Below are 20,577 nucleotides of genomic sequence, written 5' to 3'. Positions count from 1 at the left end.
GGAGTTTGGACTTTACTTGGAATGCAAGGGTAGCTGTGGGGGATTTTTGATGGGGGAGTGCTGTGATTAAAGCAATTCAACAGGAATTGTCACCTGGTAGCAGTGGAGGACGGCTAAAGAGGAGGAAGGGTGGGGGGTGGCAGGACCACCCGTCGCACTAGTCCATGTGGCGGCTGAGGGCACCTGAAATAGGCTGATGACAGTGGGAGTGGAGAAGAGGAGATGTGTGGGAGAGGAAGAACAGATAGTTGTTACCCAGGCTAGGTTTGCTAATAATTTTTTCCTGCAAGATTAGTTTCTTTCTGGAAATTCAAAAGAAATATTTCAGTAATAGACAGCAAAGTGGTTGATTAATCATGGTGCCAGCCTTCCTTCATAAAGACAAGACCTTGGGGCCGTCATTATACTGATTAATCTCTACCCTCCTGACCAGGAATTTGCAAAACGGTTGGTTGGGGGTAATGGTACAGCCTATGATTATGGGTTTGAACTAAGCATAAACCTCCAGAATGTTCAGAAAATGGAGTGGTTCAGTGACTTGTCCACAAACACAATTAATGGCAGAGCTGGAGCTTGAAACCAGGTCTTCCAGCTCCTTAGTGCAGGGCTCGGCCCAACATTGTGATGCTGAAGTGTCTCCTTACTTGGATTTACAGTTAAAAGAATCCACTCAGTAGAGGCTATTAGGAGCTAGGTCCTTGTGCTAAACAAATAAAACCTAACACGATGGATGGCTTTCAAATGTATCATATAGTAGACCCTCACCCAACTTTATGCCACAACTCTTTGTGTAGCTGTATAAACATTGGTTTGGGTCCCTGAAACTCTGAAATTGCTCATAACCAACACCATTTCCTTATTGTGTAATCGATTCATGAGCTTGTGTTTGCCTGCTAACTTGTGTTAGGTTGAAGTGTTGGCAGTTCTACCTACATTCATCCAGGGTGTGTGTAATAGCCATGTGCCTGAAAGGAAGGGGTTACTGCTGCTCACCAGCTTATCCAGTTTCGCTGGAACAAGCTGCTGTGCAGTGTGTAGGAGTGGGAGGAAGAGCAGAAAGGGGAACACTGCTGCCCCACCCAGTCAGACAAGCACTTAAGATGTGGGGACCAGGATGATGTAATCGATGGCCTATCAGGGGTGCCCTGCCTTGACTCTGATTGTAAGAGGAACGATTTGTAGTCTTTGTCTCCGTATAGTAAAAGTCTGAGAGGAAGGACTTGCTTTGTTTCTTTTTAATTTTGTATATTTGATAGCAAGACCCTACATTATAAAACAAACTCATAGAAGACAGAACTCCTCGTCCTCGTTCATCAAGTCATTCAGAGAACCAAGGGCCGAATGCCTCTCTTGTTGCCCCATCAGTCATCTCTTTGGCAGGGCTGTTGAACTCTCTTAAGATCTATGCTGAATGCTAGCGCAGTGTCTGGCAGTGTGGATGTTCGGTGACTGGGGAATGGATGCATTAACGCCCTGGGAGTGGCGAGCGGGATGGGGAATAAGGAGGAGGCAATGAGAATGAATGGTGTTTCTTTTGGCATTCAAACTCCTGCTTCTTCTAGATGGTTCCCGCTTGCTGCAGACCACCCCTCCAGCCAAGCATTTCCACTTCCTGTCTCCCCTCCCCTGGCTAAGGTTCCCGCTGCCACTTATTGGCCAGGGGAGGGAGGAGGGAGGATCGAGGGAGTGTGCAGGCAGCGAAACCGAGGCAGACGGAAGGCCCACTGGTGAATGCCAGCTTAGTTACCTGCATCTTTAAAAGGTTGCTGGTTCACTCAAATGACTGTTTCAGCTGGTACAGTTAAGGTAGGGTGACAGAATGAAGTCCAGACTTTCCTACAGCTTGAAGGAGATGTTTTTAATCGACCAGTGTTTACTTGGGAGCAAAGGAGCGGTCCTAGAACCCCTTCAGTGGTTTCACCTGAACTCTGGCTCCTCTTGTTTATCAGAGATAAACTCTGGCCTGCTGCCAAAGTGAAAAAGCAGGAAATACACAGCTTCACTGGAGCTTGGAAAGCCAAAGAACTGGGGATGCTCTCATTTTTAAAAAGATACAATGCTTTTATTTTAGCCTAGCTCTGTTCACTTTCTTTTTATTCAGATACTTGCTATCCCTCTCCCTCTCCCCCTCCCCACCCTCCGACAGAAAATATTATTTTTCCTGGTTTCCAAGCCCTTTTTTTAATTTTGTCCTCATCAGCAAGAATGAGTAAAATTCCTTTGCTTCCTGGCCAGGGAACGTGCACCATGTAAAAGGCCCCTTAGAACAATTTCTGCCGAGGTAGGCCCTCATGCCTGGGGATGCACTGCTTCCAGAAAGAGGGATTGTAACACAGTGGCTTTCTATTCTGCATTTAGAAAAGTCCACCCAAAGCCATTTCTTTACTAAATTGTGAAACTGCAGAGAAACACAAAGAATAGTCTAGCAAACATTCATATACCCACCATGCAGAATTGACAGCATGAAAGATAATTAGTTTAAAAGATACTTCAAGTATCTTTTTTTTACACAAGAAGTAAAATATTACAGATAAAGCTGAAATCCCCTTCATTCTGATTCCCAGTCCCATCCACTCTCCACCTTCCTGGGGGTCTATTTTATACTTTTGTATATGTATCTATATCTATCCATGATTGGTGTAATATATGGTTTTGTGGATGTGGTTCTTAATTTAAGTGTAGTCAGCCCTCTGTATCTTCGGGTTCTGCATCCATGGATTCAACCAACCACAGATTGGAAATACTTGGGGGGAAAAATTCCAGAAAGTTCCAAACAGCAAATCTTGAATTTGCCACACTCCAGCAACTATTTACATAGCATTTACATTGTACTAGGAATTATAAGTAATCTAGAGATGATTTAAAGCATACGAGAGGACAAATAGTATACCATTTTATATGAGCGACTTGAGCACCTGCAGATTTTGGTATCCGTAGGGGGTCCTGAAACCTGTGGATATACAGAGATGGCTGCAAATGGTTATCATACACCATAGGTCACTCTACAACTTGCTATTTTCACTCAGCTTTATGCTTTTACTATTTATCCGTGTAAATACATAGTTCTAAGCACATTCATTTAAACTAAAGTATCATTGTATCGCTGTTCTACAGTTTATCCATTCCCCTACAGATAGACATTTAGATGGTTCGGTTTCACTTACAAACAATGCTGTATGTGTCTTCATATGTACCCGTGCAAGAGTTTCTCTAGGATATGCACCTAGAAATGGAATTGCTGGGGTGAAAGTAGGCATTTTTCCAATTTTACTAGATACTACAAAGTGACCTGCCAATTTACACTTCTCACAGCAGTGGGTGAGCATTCCTGTTTCCACACTTTCTCACCATCACTTGATATTATCAGACTTTTTCATCTTTGCCAGTCTGCTGGTTGAGAAGTGGTATTGTGTTATTGTTCTTATTTGTTATTTCCCTGACAGTTGGTGGGGTGATACATCTTCTCTTATAACTATTAAACCAATATATTTTTTAAAACTCAATGACTAGGGATGCTCAAAGTCATCGTTTCAAGCAATTTCATTTACGTTGCAACAGAATCAAAGGAGCACATTCCAGTTCCGTATGTACCAAGTATTTCTGTTCATTTACACCCCACAGGCAAGCCAGGGTTGACAGTTACGCAGATAAAAGGGGGAAATGCTTGAAATGAAGTGAGGACTTAGGGTAGATAGAAATAAGAGGGTTAGGTATCTCTTCCTTATAGATGTTATATAAACTATAACAGCTGATTTTATATAACTAGAATTATATTCATTACTATGAGCATAATTGAACGTGTAGAATTGAATGTGTTATTCATTAATCCTAATACATTAGTCATTTTCATTTTGTAAAGCGTTTCCAAATGCAGGGAAATGGTGCAGTAAGGAGCATCGAGCACTCTAGCACAAGCCGTGGCTGATTCCCTTGGGCTTTTCTCCCTATTTTCTCCCAGGTTTGTTGTGCTGTTCACGGATGACCTGGGCCACATCTCCCAGTGGAGGTCCATCATGGCTGGGAGTCTTGCGGGCATGGTTTCCACCATCGTGACATATCCTACAGACCTCATCAAAACCCGGTTAATTGTGCAGAACATGCTGGAACCATCTTACAGGGGGATCCTCCATGCTTTTTCTACTATTTATCAACAGGAAGGGTTCCTGGCCCTTTATCGAGGGGTTTCCCTTACTATTTTAGGTAAGATGGAACTTTTCACCTTGTCCAAGAAAAGACTGTGTTCTTTGATACATGCAAATGACTTGTATACCTTTGTTGGTAACCAGTTAAATCCATTTTACTGAGTTCAAGGGATATATATATATGAGTGTATTGTATACCTTTGTTTGTAACCAGTTACATCCATTTAACCGAGTTCAAGGTCATATGGCTTCAATCCACACAGAGTCCATTAGCTTCATTCTATTCCATAGCCATATACCCCACTCCTAACTCTGGTCTGTTATATCCCAGGGAGGGAGTAGGACAGAGTGCATGTGGCTCAGCACAGATTGATAAGAAGACAGTCCCACACACTCCCCATCTGACTGCAGCAAAGAGTCTCTGCGTGCATCGGTACACATATGAACACAACCAGCGTAGCAACTGTAGCTTCTGTGTTCTTTGGAACCTTTGCCAGGGCTACAGGTCACCAGGACCCCCAATTGCCAGTCCAGTAGACTTTTGCCTTTTATCTGACCTTTGTTGCAGCATTTGATGAGATCGATCACTCTATTCTGGAAACTTGGCTTCTAGGACCCCACTGTCTCCTAGATGTCTTTCCCACCTCTCTGCAGCTCTTTCTTATCTGGCTCATCTGACGATGCCAGCCCCCTGTGTGTCACTATCCCCCAGCTCCTGCCTTAGCTTTCTTCTCACCCTCCATACCCTCCCTGGGTGGCCTCATCTAAACTAGTGGCTTGAACAAGCATCATTATACTCTAATGACTCCCAATCTCATCTCTATAATAACAACGACTAACATCTATTGCAGTTTGCTATGTGCCAGGCACTATGCTAAATGGTTTGCTTACAGTTCCTCATTTAAGCCTCATTTTACAGATGAAATAGATGCTTGGGGAAGCTAAGTGACTTGCCCAAGGTCACAGATAGAAAGTGGAAGAATCTAGCAATATAACCCCAGAGCCCTCTCTCTTAACCACTGACTACTACCACTTCCCAATGGCAGTACAAATGCCTGCTATTGGACACCCTCACCTGATGCTCCCTTGGCTTACTGAAGTCAAGAGTAAACCTGATGGCCTCGTTAGTTGCACACCTGCCCCCCTCCTGTGTTCCCTAATGAACAAGACCGCCTTTCTTTCATCCAGTGGCCCAAGCCAGAAGAAACCTAGAAGCACTTCAACTTCAACTCCTCCTCTCACTCCACTCCCACTTCAGCCACAAGTGTTGTCAATTTCACCTCTTTTAACTCTCAAGTCTGCCCCCTTCTCCATCCCCATCTTCTCTGCCATAGGTCACACTCTCATCATCATCTTTCCTGCAGACACTTATGAGAGGCTCCTACCTAGTCCCAGTCTTGGGTCTCTGCTGCCCTAGTCCGCCCTGTGCCCTGCTGCCAGGGTGTGATGATCTTTCTAAGTGCAAGTTGATCATTTCACCAACCTCTTTCCACTGCCCTCCTTAAAAGCCTTCACTGACTCCTGTGAGCTACAGGGAAAAGCCCAGATTCCTTGTGGCATACTAGATCCTTCAGACCTGGCCCTGCCAGCCCCTCCTACCTCATCTCCTGTCACGTTCTACCTGCACTCCTGCTTTGGCCATCTAGAAATACTTGCATTTCTTGGAAACGCCACTCTCTTTGTACATGCTGTTCCCTCTGCCTGCTCTCCCAGTGTCTGATGAACTCCTACTCATTCCTCAACACCCAGTTGAAAAGTTCTCTCTTCTGTGAAGTCCTTCTTGATTCCCCCAGGCAAAATTAATCCCTCTGATCCTTGTGTACCTAAAGCACTTTGTATAGCCCCCTTACTATGGCATATGTCATCTGTCTGTCTCTCCCACTAGATGGTGAGCATCTCCAGGAATTAGCCTACTTACACCTCTGTATATTCCTGGCACCTGGCATAGGGCCCATCACATAGCATAAGCTCCACAGATGTTTTCTGAATGAAGGAAAATGTAGGGTTGGTGCGTCATTTTTAATGTGTTTATTAAATAAATATTACATTTTTCTAAAGATGAGCAACCCCACTAGTGTTAGCCCCTCTTTTAAATCTCATTTTGAGGGAGAAATTTAGTCCCTGCGTAAACTTCAGATTGCTCCCAAAGTTTCTGTAAGTTTCAAGGTGCCAACTACTGCACTACTTGCTCACCATCTTTTCCTAGAAAGGTGAGGCTGCCATACAGTGCAGGGTACACACTGAGCCCTGATATGGCCACATCTCCTACTACCTCACTCTTCAGGTTTCACAGAATGTCTCCTTCTCAACTAGAGATCAGGTCCCCCCTAGTCTCCAAAACTTGATTAAGTACCGCCCACTAACTTTTTTTTCGTGGGAGTGAATTTTTTCCCCAACACTCTATTTTTTTAAATTCAAACACCCAGAAAAGTTAAGAGAATTGGAAACAGCCTGGATAAACAACAAGGTCCTATTGTATAGCACAGGGAACTATATTCAATATCCTGTAAAAAACCATAATGGAAATGAATATGAAAAAGAATATATATGTATCACTGAATCACTTTGCTGTACAGCAGAAACTCACACAACATTGTAAATCAACTATACTCCAATAAAATAAATTTTTAAAAAAAGAATTGGAGGGGCTTCCCTGGTGGCGGAGTGGTTGAGAATCCGCCTGCCAATGCAGGGGACACGGATTCGAGCCCTGGTCCGGGTAGATCCCACATGCCACGGAGCAACTAAGCCCGTGCGCCACAGCTACTGAGCCTGCACTCTAGAGCCCGCGAGCCACAACTACTGAAGCCTGCGTGCCTAGAGCCCGTGCTCCACAGCAAGGGAAGCCACCGCAATGAGAAGCCCATGCACCGCAACGAAGCGTAGCCCCCGTTCGCCGCAACTAGGGAAAAGCCCGCAAGTAGCAACAAAGACCCAACACAGCCAATAATTAATTAATTAAAAAAATAAATTTAAAATTAATTTAAAAAAATTAAACATTGCCATGTTTAATTTTTATTAAATTTTTAATTAAATTTTAATTAAATTTTAATTAAAAATTAAACATGGGAAACACCCATGTACCCACCATGTACCCACTCCTTCAATTAATGTTTTGCTTTATCTGTCCCTCTAACCATTCATCAGTCATATATTTTTTGATGATTTCCATGTAAGTTGCAAACATCAATACACTTCACCCCTCAACCCTTCAACATGCATATCATTAACTAGAGTTCAATATTTGTTTATGGCTCTTTTAAAAGTAAAATCGACATAGAGTACACAAATATTTAGGGAATCTTTTGATGCATGCATTTTGATCAATGACACAACCCGTATCAAAATATAGCACGTTATCATCACCCAAGAAAGTGCTTGCTGCTACGGTTGGAGTGACTTGTTTAACAAGCCCAGAGCCGGTCCTGTTTACTTTCCCTGGATTCCCCACAGGCATTTATGTTCTCAAGCCAGTGTTTCCTGAGACATCACAGCCTCTCCCTGGCCTTGTTTTTCAGGTGCTCTCCCTTTCTCTGCCGGCTCCCTTCTAGTTTACATGAACCTGGAGAAAATCTGGAATGGACCCCGAGATCGGTTCTCTCTCCTCCAGAACTTCGCCAATGTCTGCCTGGCTGCCGCGGTGACCCAGACACTCTCCTTTCCCTTCGACACGGTGAAGAGAAAGATGCAGGTGAAGAGTTATGTTTGGGGGGCTTTGTGGGTGTGCGGGAGGGATGGCTTGCAGTGTTTGTGGGTGGGTAACAACAGCAAAGAACATGGAGCCTGAGCGATGCCAGGTTTCCAAGGAGCTCATGACTGCTCATACAAACACTCTGCAAACCCTCACTCCGTGGCATTTCTGCTGCTAACCTCAGGGCAATGGACTCGAGCCCAAGCCGCCTCCCCATTCCCATCCTCTGCTTTTTAGTCTTGTATAAAGCACTTTTCTTTCCTCTCTTCATAGCTGCCACTGCCCGTTACATCAAGGCGGCCTCCACAGCGAGGACAGGGCACCCTTGCCTTCATAGCCTGTCCATACTTCAGTGAAACAGATGGAAAGAACCAAAATAAGCCAGGAATTATCAATAGCAAGGGGCCAGTAGTCCCTGATTCCCCTGCTGAGGCAGTAACTGCATTTGAAATGGGCCGGTGTCTTAGTGGGATTGGCCCTGCATTTTCCTAATTGTTACCTAGGAAAACTCACAGTTTCTCTACAGACCACAGAGACAAAAGCCTGATATCTGAGGTCTCAAAGAGAGGAATTGGCTTAGCCTAGAATCAGCCGATTTTGATCAAAGAAAAATCAGAGTAGTCCAAGTAAGGTTGGGGGTTACAGGCAGGTCCACACAGGGAAGGGGTGGGAGTCGGTGGACTCAGAATCAAGCAAGGCTTCGCATCTGCCCTGAACCCTGCTCACTCTCCACCAGCCTCCCTTCAGACTCCACATCCACAGGCTTGCCTGCCTCCCTGGCCTCTTCCGGGCAAATCTTGATTTATACAATCGATGTATTCCTGAAGAGCTGCTTGGATATTAATTTGGGGGAGTTGAATCCAATTTTAAATGATCAGTCCCCACTGAATTTGTTTTTCCCCATGTCTCTAACTTGTCCCTCTGCTATCTCAGTGCCCCCCCCACCCCACCCCCCCCCCCCGCCCCCGGCTTCCCCACGTGGTTGGTTTTCTTTGCCAGGCCAGGCCAGGCCTCACTTACCTCAGCACTAAAAAGCCCGCAAGTACTTATCTCAACCTATAAAGAAAAGCTGCCTCAGAACAATACACATCACAATTACACCCAATTCTGCTGCTCCAATCCATCAAACTTTTCATCCGTCTGGGTTGCGTTCCTTTCCTGTCCTTTGTCCAAACACATTTTTTAAATTGTCACGTTATTGTAAGTTTAACGTAGATGCAAGTTTAAAGCCTGCTTAGTGCATGCCTATTTATAAAAGCCATTATCCCTCATTTTAAGAGTAATGTACATATGCTTAAAAATGGTTAAAATGGTCAATTTTATGATGTGTGTTTTACCACAATTAAAAAATAAGGAGGGCTTCCCTGGTGGCGCAGTGGTTGAGAGTCCGCCTGCCGATGCAGGGGACGCGGGTTCGTGCCCCGGTCCGGGAAGATCCCACATGCCGTGGAGCGGCTGGGCCCGTGAGCCGTGGCCGCTGAGCCTGCGCGTCCAGAGCCTGTGCTCCGCAACGGGAGAGGCCACAGCAGTGAGAGGCCCGCGTACCGGAAAAAAAAAAAAAAAAAAAGGAATGCACATAGATTATAGAAAATTTGGGAAATACAGAAAAATACAAAAAAGAAAATAATAATTACCTATAAGCCCAACACCTATGCATTATGATGATTAATAGTTTTACTTCTGTGTATGTTCATATGTGTACGCATATGTGTGTGTGCATAAATATAAGTATATAATATATGCATATGGAAAGTTATTTTTCACAAAACTGGATTCCTACTATATATAAAAATTAATAGCTGTTATTTTCACTTATTTTATAATGGATAGTGCCTCAGACCATCAAGTATTAAGAGCATCTTTTCTAATTATCACACGTATTCCACCATATGGACGTGCCATAACTTAAAAAAATAAAAAACAAATTTATTCTCTCAAAGTTCCGGAGGCTAGAAGTTTAATATCAAGGTGTTGGCAGGGCCATGCCCCTTTTGAAGGCTCTGGGGGAGGATTCTTCCTTGTCTCTTCCAGCTTCTGGTAGCCCTAAGCATTCCTTGGTTTGTGGCAATACAACTTCAATCTCTGGCTCCATCGTTCCATAAATAACAATTTCTGTTTTTTAATATTCAGGCTGTTTCTAATGCTTCAGTACGATAACACCACAGTGAAAGCCCTTGTATTTTTTCACATTTGTGATGACACCCTTTAGCTGTATTCCTAGAAATACAGGCCACAAGATAAAAATAATTCTAAGGCTCTTAATGAAGTTTGCACCCCAGAAAGGCTGTAAGTTTACGCCTGCACCAGCAGTGAGTGGGGTGGTCCATCTCAACTCCTATCAACTGTAATGACTATCACTTTCTAAATCCTTGTGAACCTAATAATAGCTGGAAAATGCTGACACATTACTTTAATTTGAATTTCATTGATTATAAGCAAATTGCATGTTTTTCATATATCAATTTGTCCTTTGTATTTCTTTGTAAATTTTCTGTGTCCATTGCCTATTTTTCTAGGCTATTCAGCTTTTTTTACTAATTGGTAAGAAGTCTTTATACGTTAAAGATATTAGCCCTTTGTCATACACTGCATGCATTTTTCCCAGTTTGACAGTTGGCTTCTAATACTGTTTATGTTGTTATTATACATATTTTTAAATTTTTATGCAAATATATATATATTACTATTTTTTGGTTTCTGACTTTGCTCTTCTGTGGAAAAGGCCTACCCCATCCCACAATCATATGACTCTTCACTTATATAGTTCTTTAAATATTTTTGTTGTAATTTTTACACTTATCACTTTATTTAGAATTTACCTGAGGTATGATGTGAGGTAATCATCTGACTTTAAAAAAAAATAGTTTACCAATTGTTTAAGCACCATTTTTGGAATAATCTCTTTTCCCCACTACTCCGTGCTGCGACTTTTACCACATCCTAGATATTTGTATATGTTCTAGAGTCTGTCTTGGGGCTGTGTATTCTGAGCTGTAGATTTGTCAGTCTGTCCTCGTGCCAGTGCCACACTATTTCAATTCCTATAGCTTTGTAATACCTTATAGTGTCTGACAGGGCATCTACCCCCTCACCACTCTTCTCTTCAACATTTCCTTGATTATTCTCAGTCACTTGTTCTTCCTGATGAACTTTAGAACTACCTTGTGATTATGACTGGAGTTATGTTCAACCTATATACTTGGAATAATTTATGTAAAATATTCTATCTTTATTCAGGAATACTGTATATCTCCCCTATAGCTTCAGTCTTCTTTCTTTACATTGAACCGTATGACATTGCCAACATCCTACCTTTTTGACATACCCAGAGGGCAACTTCATATGGTTAACTCTTACAAAAGTTGATTTCTTCATATGATAATTACGCTCTTTCTAAAAAAGATAGCTTCTTAAAAAAAAAATCCAGGGTGAGGTTGAGTGGGAAGGAGGTATGATACACTACAAGCTTTTTATTCATTTTTTTTAACATCCTGGCCCTAGGAATTTATCTTCCTGTCAGGAGTGAGAATGGGCTCTCGCTGGTTGGCCATCAGAAGATGGATGAAACTAAGGCGGCTTATATCACTGGCTTCCATGCTTTGAGGATTGCTTTTTGAAATAGTAGAGCCAGAGGCGTCTCGCCAGCACTTTCTGGCACCTCTTATAATTTAGTGTTCCTTATGCAGAGTTCAAGGTTTAGTGAGCTCACTTCCTTCCCATAGCAAGCCTGCTCAAACCCAGGGCTTTGAGCCTGGGGGTTGGAGCAGTCAGTGAGAAAGGGTAGAGTCTAGGACCAACTCCGGTGTGTGGGTTTTTTCCCTACACCAAGGAAGTCTCCAACGGCAGCTGAGTGTCCCACAATTCCACTCAACTCGGACACTCTCTACTCGGAGACAGCATCAGGTTTCACGGGTCAAGGGCTCAGTCCCACAAGACTATCCCCCCACTTCAAATGCCGATGTCAAGTCCAGGTTGTCAGCTGTGCTTCTGAAGTATAAATTAGAGGTTCCCACAGCCCCATCCTTGGATTCAATTAATTTGCTAGAGTGTCTCACAGAACTCAGGAAACCAGTTGACTCACTAGATTACTGGCAACCAGGCCCCATCCTTAGGTGCTTTCCAAAAGTCGCTGCATTAACATAAACTCAGACTTGGTTGAAAGGGGTTTGTTATGAATATCAAGGCACCTTTATTGCTCTCATCACTTAGGTAATGTCAAGGATTATAGGAGCTCTATGCCAGAAATGAGGACGAAGACCAAGTATATATTTCTTATTATACATCACAATATCACAAAGGGTTTCAGATGAAATTCACTGACATCTAAATGTGAGGGTGGAGGTTTCAGTCTTCTCTGTAAACTTTTAGCTTTCCTTTTTCCACCTGAGAGCTAGAACAATGACCTCTTATGGGGTAATCTAGCCACCACTACATTCTACTCTAGACTATATACCTACCACAACAATCTGCTGTACACTAGAAGTGGGTATTTGGGGGTAAATTTGATCATATTTTCCCTTGTATGGAAACCTTATGCATAATGCATACACAGAGCTTCAACAGGAAGCTTTCAAATAAGTGCAAAGTCATGATGGTTGTAAAAAAAAAAAAAACAAAAAAATCCAAAGAGGCAATTGCATGGTTTTCACAATATATGATCAGCATCCAGTTATGAATGACAACATAAATGTCATCCAAAGATACGGGAAGCGAAATCTTACGGTTGCGATCAAAGTGTTATTTTACAGGAGCTAATAAACACTAATACCTTGTCCCGCCTACTTAAAAAGAATCAACTCCCCAAAACAGAACCACAGACTGCTTTAAAATGCAAACGTGCGTTGCTTTCTCTGGCCATTAGATGTCGCTGCAGTAACGGAGCTTATCTGAGCACTACCTGAGGGTATGGGAGCCCTGCAGCTGGTGATCACGGACTAGTTAACAACCCCCTAATCCCCGCTCAAAATACATCTTCAGTTCGGAGAGTAAGGAACCTAGAAACAACAGGCTAACCGTAAATTGTATTGTGGCTGTTGTTTGTGCCTGCAGAGCATTCAATCCAACTTCTCCAAGAAGAGAGAGCTTTAATAAGTCTCCCCGCCACCCGCTGTGGGAGCAGGCAGGGTTTGCCCGCAGAATTTATGAGGAGAGAGCTTTGCAGGGCAGCCGGGCTGCTCTGACCTGAACAACTTAATGGTAACATTTGCATTCCATCGGCTTTCCTCCTTACACTGTCCATCAGGAAGCAAATCAATGTCAGGTGTCTGTTGGATAACAAGCTGGACAGGGAATTTCCTGAACCCCCATGCCGACTGGCCACTTTGTCTGGATGTCTCATTCTCCTAATGTATGCTTTATCCAGACACACACATACACACACACAATCTGTCCGTTTAATGCCGCATCAGGTTGGAAGTCTCTTGAACACTAATGACAGTAATCATAAGTCTTGTTTAACCAGCTGAGCCCTTCCTTCACCGTGCTTACACTCATTTTATTCCTTTTTCTTTTTCTCACCCCGGCTCCTCGCTGGCATGCTAGAGACTGGAGAGGTAAATAAATTATGCATGTGCATGTTTTGATGGGATGGTTTCTGCTGGGAAGGGGGTGAGTCAGCCCTGCGCACAGATAGGGTGAGGGGGCCCCCATACCTGGGGCGCTTTCATGGCCCCCAAGACCACCCTGCCTGAAATGCCCTTGGCCACACTTCAGCACATTTCAGCTCAAGCTCTTCCGGGTACGTACCCGGCCTTTCCACTTCTGTCTCTCCCACACCTGGCCCTGAGCTTGGAACTAATTAGTTTGACGAGTCTGTGGGCTCTCCATGGGAGTCCTGAGCAAATGGTTCTCTGGACAGTTCATGTGGTAAAAAAAGAGGAAGATAAGCTGCCCGGAAAATCCGGGGAGCAGCTGAGAAGGTGGAGCTTTGGAATCTGGTGGGCCTTCTGAGAGGGTCAGGAGGGAGGCACCAGGCACAAGCTCAGTCTCCCACAACTCTCCCTGACCCTCCTCCCTGCAGCCCGTATTAGGTGTCTCCGTTTCATTAAACATAAAACCAAGTGTTAGCCTGTTGCTTTCTACCCAGGGGACTTCGACCCCATTAGGGCTCACAAGGCAAGCAGGATTAGGCCAGGTCAGCATTTGAACTGAAAGCACGTAAGATGAGGGACAGAGGTAGTATCCAAGGGGCACAGCTGACTGAGCAGAAGAGGCACGGTCCCTGAGTGAAGAGAGGGCCCCAGCTGTTCAGACAGATGCTTGAACCTGCCTGAGATGCTGAACTCCGCACTCCCGCCAGGGCGCCCCGCCCCTCTCGTGGCTCCTCCTACTCAGGTCCACATCCTCAGCCCTGAGCCACATTTCCCGAGCCCTGGCCCCACACTTCTCACTGTTTGCCGGACACTGCCATTTGGCTGTCGCCTCTCCAGGGTCACCTCTAAGTATGTATCAAACTGTCTTCCCAAGGTTCTGCATTTCAGTGCTGTCATTCCCCCAGCCACCCAGGCTGCAGACCCGGAAGTTGTCTTTGATTCTTTCCCTTCCCCCTCCCCCAGTCAACCTTGAACCCGGTTGGGTCTTCATTCCTAACGTTGGTCTTTCTTTTTGTCACTGTCCCTGCCCTAATCTAGGACCTTATCAGCTCATACCTAGGCTACTGCAGTAATCCTCTAATTGGTCTCAGGATTAACTCTAAAACTGATCATAAACATTGGGTACTAATGTACCAGGCACTGTGCTGAGGGCTTTATGCTCATTATCTCATTTAATCCTGGCAATAAATCTGCCAGGTGGGCACTGTGCTTATCAAGCCCATTTCACAGAGGAGAAAATCAAGGCACTGAGAGGTTCTGTAGCCTGCCCAAGTTCACGCACTCAGTCACTGAGTAACCTGAGATGTAACTTATCACCAGGGCCAATATTCATTTCAGTCCCCTCCAGCCCAGGCTTCTGCCAGACGAATTTTCTTAAGATCTGCCTGCGTCGTGTCCTTTATTGCTCTGAAAGAACAAAGGCTGAGCCCCTTGGCCTGGCAGGCTGCCCTTACCAACTTTGCCGCGCTCATTGCACAGAGGCCCCCTATATCAGGAGTCGCAAAATCAGATGCCGGCAGGAACTTGGAAGTAACAGGAAAAAGAGAAAGTAGGGAAACCCAGGTAACATAACACTCACCCCCTAGAGAATAAGGATTCCGATACAGTCTGAGCCATCCTGGCTTTCAGAAGCATTCTGGAGCGCTAACTGCACTGTGCTCACAAAATGTGACCAGCATCTAAGTATGAATTGCAACGTGGAAGAAAGTGGGCCAGGGGAAGCTGCAGCAAGTTCCTCTTCTCCAAAGGATAGATGCCATTTAGAAATGTGGGCCCACTTTTCAAGGGAGCCTGAAATCCAGATTTTTATGTAAGATCCCAATTTTTCAATGTTGGCAAATAAAAATTGTTAAATCCCGCCAGGGCTAAACAGAACATGCCTTTTTCTGACCTCTGCTCTGTTCCAGCCTCCAATTCAATCAAAATTATCTTAGCCCCCCTCCCCCATCCCCCTGAAGAATAAGTGTATTTCACATTCCTGTCCCCTCTGCCTGGGGCATCTACCTCCATCTCACCTGACATCTGCCACGTGGTGGCTGTCTCTTCTGACCTACAACAGCACACATCTGTTGCTTTCGTTTGATAAAGGAGTTGGCTTTTCCTACCCCTCAAACAGCTATTCTATCGTGATGGATAAAGGCAGGTGTTTTGCCTCTGTAGAACCACAAATGGGGGTGTTCCCCACGGCCTCGGAGGGGATTCGGGGGTAGGAGAATCCAGGTTAACTAACAGGGTGCTCTGCCGATAACTGCAGATGCTGTTTTCACTGTCACTCCCACCCCACCCCCAAGGGCATATTTTGTTCCAAAAGCTTTATGGGTGAACAAGCCCTTTTAAATGATGCTCTTAGCCTGTATGTGCGCTCTGGTCCAGCTGGTTTATTTTCCACAGCATTTCTCCGCGTGCCCCACCTTCTGCCGTCTCTCCACCATTGCAGCACATCCCCACCCTGTGTGAGGCCCCTCCTGAAGCCTTCTCTCCCCTCCTCAAGAGGAAGAAGTCTCTCCATTCTGAACGCCCAAAGCTCCCTCTCGCTCTAGCTCTCAGGCCCATGTCACATGCTTCCTTGTATCGTAATCTTCTGTGTCCATTATTCCTTCTAGACTTTGAGCTCTTTGCCTTTGGGACATATGTCTTACACATTTGTATGTCCCCACAGCACGTAGCCTCATGTAGCAGGCACTCGATACTTGTTTAAAAATGAATGAAGTTCAGGGCCGGCTTCTGAGATCTCACTGCCTTGTGAGTACAGAATTGAACCTTAGCTGCTGCTGGGTGAGCCCCAAGTCTGTGTGCTCGTCCCTACCCCCTGCTGAAGGTAAGAACAGCCTGCCCTTTCCCCGGCCTGCTGACCTAGGGAAACCTCGACTTGTCCCCTGTCTCAGACTGCCTGCAATCCTCGCTCTGAAAGTGCACTGTCTCCCACCCCCTACCTTAGCTCTCCAGTTGTGTATCGCAGCTCCAACAGCTGTTACCATTTCAAGAGAAGTAAATATGCTAAAAGGACAGAGTAAAACAGTCTTGATGTACACCCCCCTCTTCATGGCAACCTCCCACCGCTTTGTACAGTGCCTGGAAGTGCCTGATGAATCAGCATCATAGCACTTGTATTCGTCAGTTTGTTGACTTCAGTAAATGTGATATGAATGAACAGGTCTAAATCTGTGCCCTCCTTTGGTGGGGAGGCTTTTGTCAGGGGACAAAATATGTCTGGAGGAGGTAACAAAGGGAAAGTTTTCCCTGGGAATAAGAAATTGTAATAATGTGATAATAACTACCATTTATTGGTCATGTGATACAGACCAGGCAGTTTATCCTCCCATTCCATCCTCTTTATCGACCCTATTAAGTATTGTTATTATTCCTAGTTTCTAGGTGAGGAACTGAGGCACAGAGAGGGTAACTTGCCCAACAGTCACTTAGCTAGCAAGTGGGGCGGGGGGCTGGGATTGAACCTAGGTCTCTCCTTCAGGCCCAAGCTTTAGCCACCAGGACTATAGGGGCTTGGTCCTAGATGCTAGGTAATCGGGGTTTTTTTTTTCCAGTTCCCTTGCCCTGGGTGTGGGAGTAGAGGATGAGGGAGAGGGAAACCTAACCTTGAGATTTGGGAGCACATGGCCTCGGTTGAAAGAAACAGTAGTGCGCAAGCTCAGAAACAGGCACGAGGGTGGCTTTGGCCAGGGAATGGTTAACTCAAGTTGGAGAAAAAAAAAACCTTTGGAAAACCAGGCTGTGGGCGCCTCTGGCTTTCTTTGGTCACTGGCAGCCTGACAATGGAAGGCTTGAAGCCGGCAGGTTGCAATGAGAAGCAGAGAACGTTCAGCAGCCATGGACCTTTGGCTGCCTCAGACTGGCCACGCCGCTGGGACGGACTGGGAAGAAAGCCCCTCTGGCTCACCAAGCCCCTAGCAGAGCAGGTGCAAAGCCCCAGGAGGGGAAAGTGGATTGTTCTCATCACACCTGCTAGGAAGCGCTAAGCGAGTGGCAGATGTTCCGCCTAGTTCAACATTTCTTGGTTGACATCGTGTCTATTGTCAGTAGGAACAGAGTTCTGTTTCCCCAGCACAGCCAACTTGCCCAACGATCCTGAAGTACAAACACTGCTGGGTTCTAAGCTCTCGGGGCTTAGAGAGCTTAGAGAGGATGGGAACCTTACCTTTTTAGTTCGTTGCATTTTTAACTCCTTGCCATCATGTTGCTCTGGGGGCTGGCCCCTCTGGGGACTGACTTCTTCTGCCTAAGTCAGTAGCATTGCCTTGGCAATTCTGAGAAAAAAGTATGCTTTTCAGATCCAGGTAGATGTCTGGACATCCCTCAGGCCAGGCGGCTTCGTTTGAGCATCATCGTTAAGGTGTAAGGAAAGGAAAAGTCTCCCCTTTGTTTTTTCCGAAGGTGTAGAGTGCCCTAAATACTTTGGGGATGACAGTTGTTGATCATGGAAAGGAGACTATCCCCTAGAGGGCAGGCAAGGAGGGAGCAGGGAGGAGCCTTCCTAATTCCACTCACTGTGAAGTCACTCTGCCCTTTCTCTTGACCTGAGCTGGCTTACTCCTTCCAAGAGATAAAGTCTGGGTATCAAAATGGCCACCCTCTGCTAAGCAGACTTCTTTGAGCTCCAGCTAAACAATAACAGCAGCTAAGACAGGCGTCCCCCTTCCCCCTGCCTCCAGAGTGGGGGTGAAGAGAGAGGTAGGGGAAAGGGAAAGAAAGGTCCCAGAAAAGGCCTTCTGTCAGCCAAGAAAGGCCTGCAGCTATGAGCAGTCATCTGCGGCTCCTGCTGTCAGGAGGAGATGAACACTGGGGTTTGCCCATCCCTCCGCTGGCCTCAAGCCAGCTTTAGAAACGCAGCACCAGTTTTTACCTCCTTTCCCCCACAGAGCTGTTCATTTGTTTTTGACAGCTGTGTTCATCTTAAAGCTTTCGTGGGCAGATTAGCTCATTGGTCCAGAGTGTGGGCTTTGGATGCCATCCCTGTCCCTTACTCTTTCCGTGAGCTTGGGTAAGCCACATCGCCTCTCTGAACCGCATCTTCCTCAATTGTAAAACATGGGGAGAAGCCTAATGCCTGGCTCATATCCCCATGGAGAAGACTGAATTGGGTTAATGCAGATACAGAGCCGGGCACAAGATAAACACTCAATATAAATACTCAATAAAACCGAGGTACTATTTTTATTGTTCTTGAAGCATCTCTTCAGAATCTACGCATGGCGTTGAAGGCCTGATTAGAACCATAAAAGCCGGGCCAGGTGTGTTTGTGTGTTTCGTATGATCGCTATAAACACGCAAATGAGCTAGCATTGCGAGACCTCAACAGATCTTCCGTCTCTCTAGATAATGGTGATCAGGGGTGGTAGGGGAGAGGATCATTCATTCGTTGGGTTAATTTAACAGGCGTTTACCTAGAGGCCACCCTGTGCAGGTACTGCCTACGTCTGTATTTCCAGCCTGCAGAAAACTGACATGTGCCAAATCTTCTCCTGCACCCTTCCTACCCAGTCTCACTCCCAATCAAGGTGACACTAGGGAATTCCCTGGTGGTCCAGTGGTTAGGACTCCGCGCTTTCACTGCCGGGGGCCTGGGTTCAATCCCTGGTCAGGGAACTAAGATCCCCCAAGCCGTGGGGTGCAGCCAAAAAATTAAAATTAAAAAAATTAAAAATTAAATTTAAAAAGGTGACACTGAAAGTTGGCTCTTCGCCGCCGCTGCTCAGCATGCGCTCCCACGGCCTCCCTCCGCTGCTCTCGCTCGCATGCATCTCAATTGCTTTCTGCCCCAGCTGCACTTTGGATTTCCCCGCCCCCGCCCCCGATCGGCACATGGGAACTGTTTCTCTTCTCTTCCCAAGCAAAATACTAACCTGCTGTCCATTTACTCGCTTCCCCCATGTCATTGCGGGCTTTCCGAGCAGGTCCTCGGGCACCTCGGCCAGGATGGGGGTGACTTGTAGGCTTGCCAAGCCGGGGGCAGCTGCCTGCACCCGTTTCTGTGGACGTCCCCACCACAGAGCCAGAGTGCTTCTCGGCTGTATGAGGATAACTCTTGGGGACCTAGCTCTGCCAAGAGAAACTTGGGCCATGTGGCTCACAGGACATAAAGGTCCTTTTACTTCAATACCATTGGCTTTTTTTTTTTTTTTGGCTCGTTTGACTATTGGGGATTTGCCAAAGGACAAAAGCCTCCTACCACAACTGCCTTCCACGCATGTATGTCCTCAGATGGCTTGGGAAGTGGACCACTTGGTCTTCAGGTTGCGTCCCATATGGCTACAGAAGATAAAAGTTGTTTCCAAATAACAAGTGAAAGGTTCTGAGCTCCTGTTTGCTCTAACTAGCAGACTCTCATTTTTTTTGTTTGTTTTTGTTGTCTTTCTTTGGTCTCTCCTTTTAAATGCTTTTTTTTTTTTTTAATTAAGACTTTGGGGGTTTTTTGGAGCAGTTTTAGGTTCACAGCAAAATTGAGAGGAAGGTGCAGAGATTTCCCACATACCCCTTCCCCACACGTGCGCGGCCTCCCCCATTACCCACAGCCCCCACCAGAGGGGTGCATTTGTTACCAAGCATGAAGCTACACTGACACATCAGAATCGCCCAAAGTCTGTAGTTGACCTTAGGGCTCACTCTTGGTGGTGTACATTCTATGGGTTTGCACAAATCTATAATGATGTATATCCATCATTATAGTATACAGGGTGTTTTCACTGCCCTAAAAATCCTTTGTGCTCTGCCTATTCATCCTCTCCCCCAAAGCACTGATCTTTTTACTGTCTTCATATTTTACCTTTTCCAGAATGTCATATAGTTGGAATCATACAGTATGTAGCACTTTCAGATTGGCTTCTTTCACTTGATAGTATGCATTTAACTTTCCTCAGTGTCTTTTTGTGGCTTGGTAGCTCATTTCTTTTTCATGCTTAATGATATTTCATTGTCTGATACCACAGTTTATTTATCCATTCACATACTGAAGGACATCTTGTGGCTTCTAAGCTTTGGCAATGATAGATAAAGCTACTTTAAACATCCATGTGCAGGTTTTTGTGAGGACGTAAGGTTTTTTTTACCTCCTTTAGGTAAATACTAAGATCTAATCTAATCAGTACAATTGCTGGCTCCTATGGTAAGAATATATTTCGTTTTGTAAGAAACCACC

General features: G+C 45.3%; 1 protein-coding gene across 1 annotated transcript in view; it reads left to right on the top strand.

Moving 5' to 3' along the window:
• The window catches only part of SLC25A43 (solute carrier family 25 member 43), a 37,478-nt gene that overhangs the window by 2,751 nt on the left and 14,150 nt on the right, over positions 1-20,577 (top strand). Inside the window, exons 2-3 of the mRNA XM_060001634.1 lie at positions 3,959-4,200; positions 7,661-7,833. Coding sequence (XP_059857617.1) covers positions 3,959-4,200; positions 7,661-7,833 — 415 coding nt within the window. The remainder of the gene's footprint in view (positions 1-3,958; positions 4,201-7,660; positions 7,834-20,577) is intronic.

This window comes from Delphinus delphis, chromosome X (assembly GCF_949987515.2).
Source record: "Delphinus delphis chromosome X, mDelDel1.2, whole genome shotgun sequence".
NCBI lineage: Eukaryota > Metazoa > Chordata > Mammalia > Artiodactyla > Delphinidae > Delphinus > Delphinus delphis.
The sequence above is the reverse complement of the archived record's forward strand: the minus strand, read 5'-3'. Positions and strand labels throughout refer to the sequence as shown.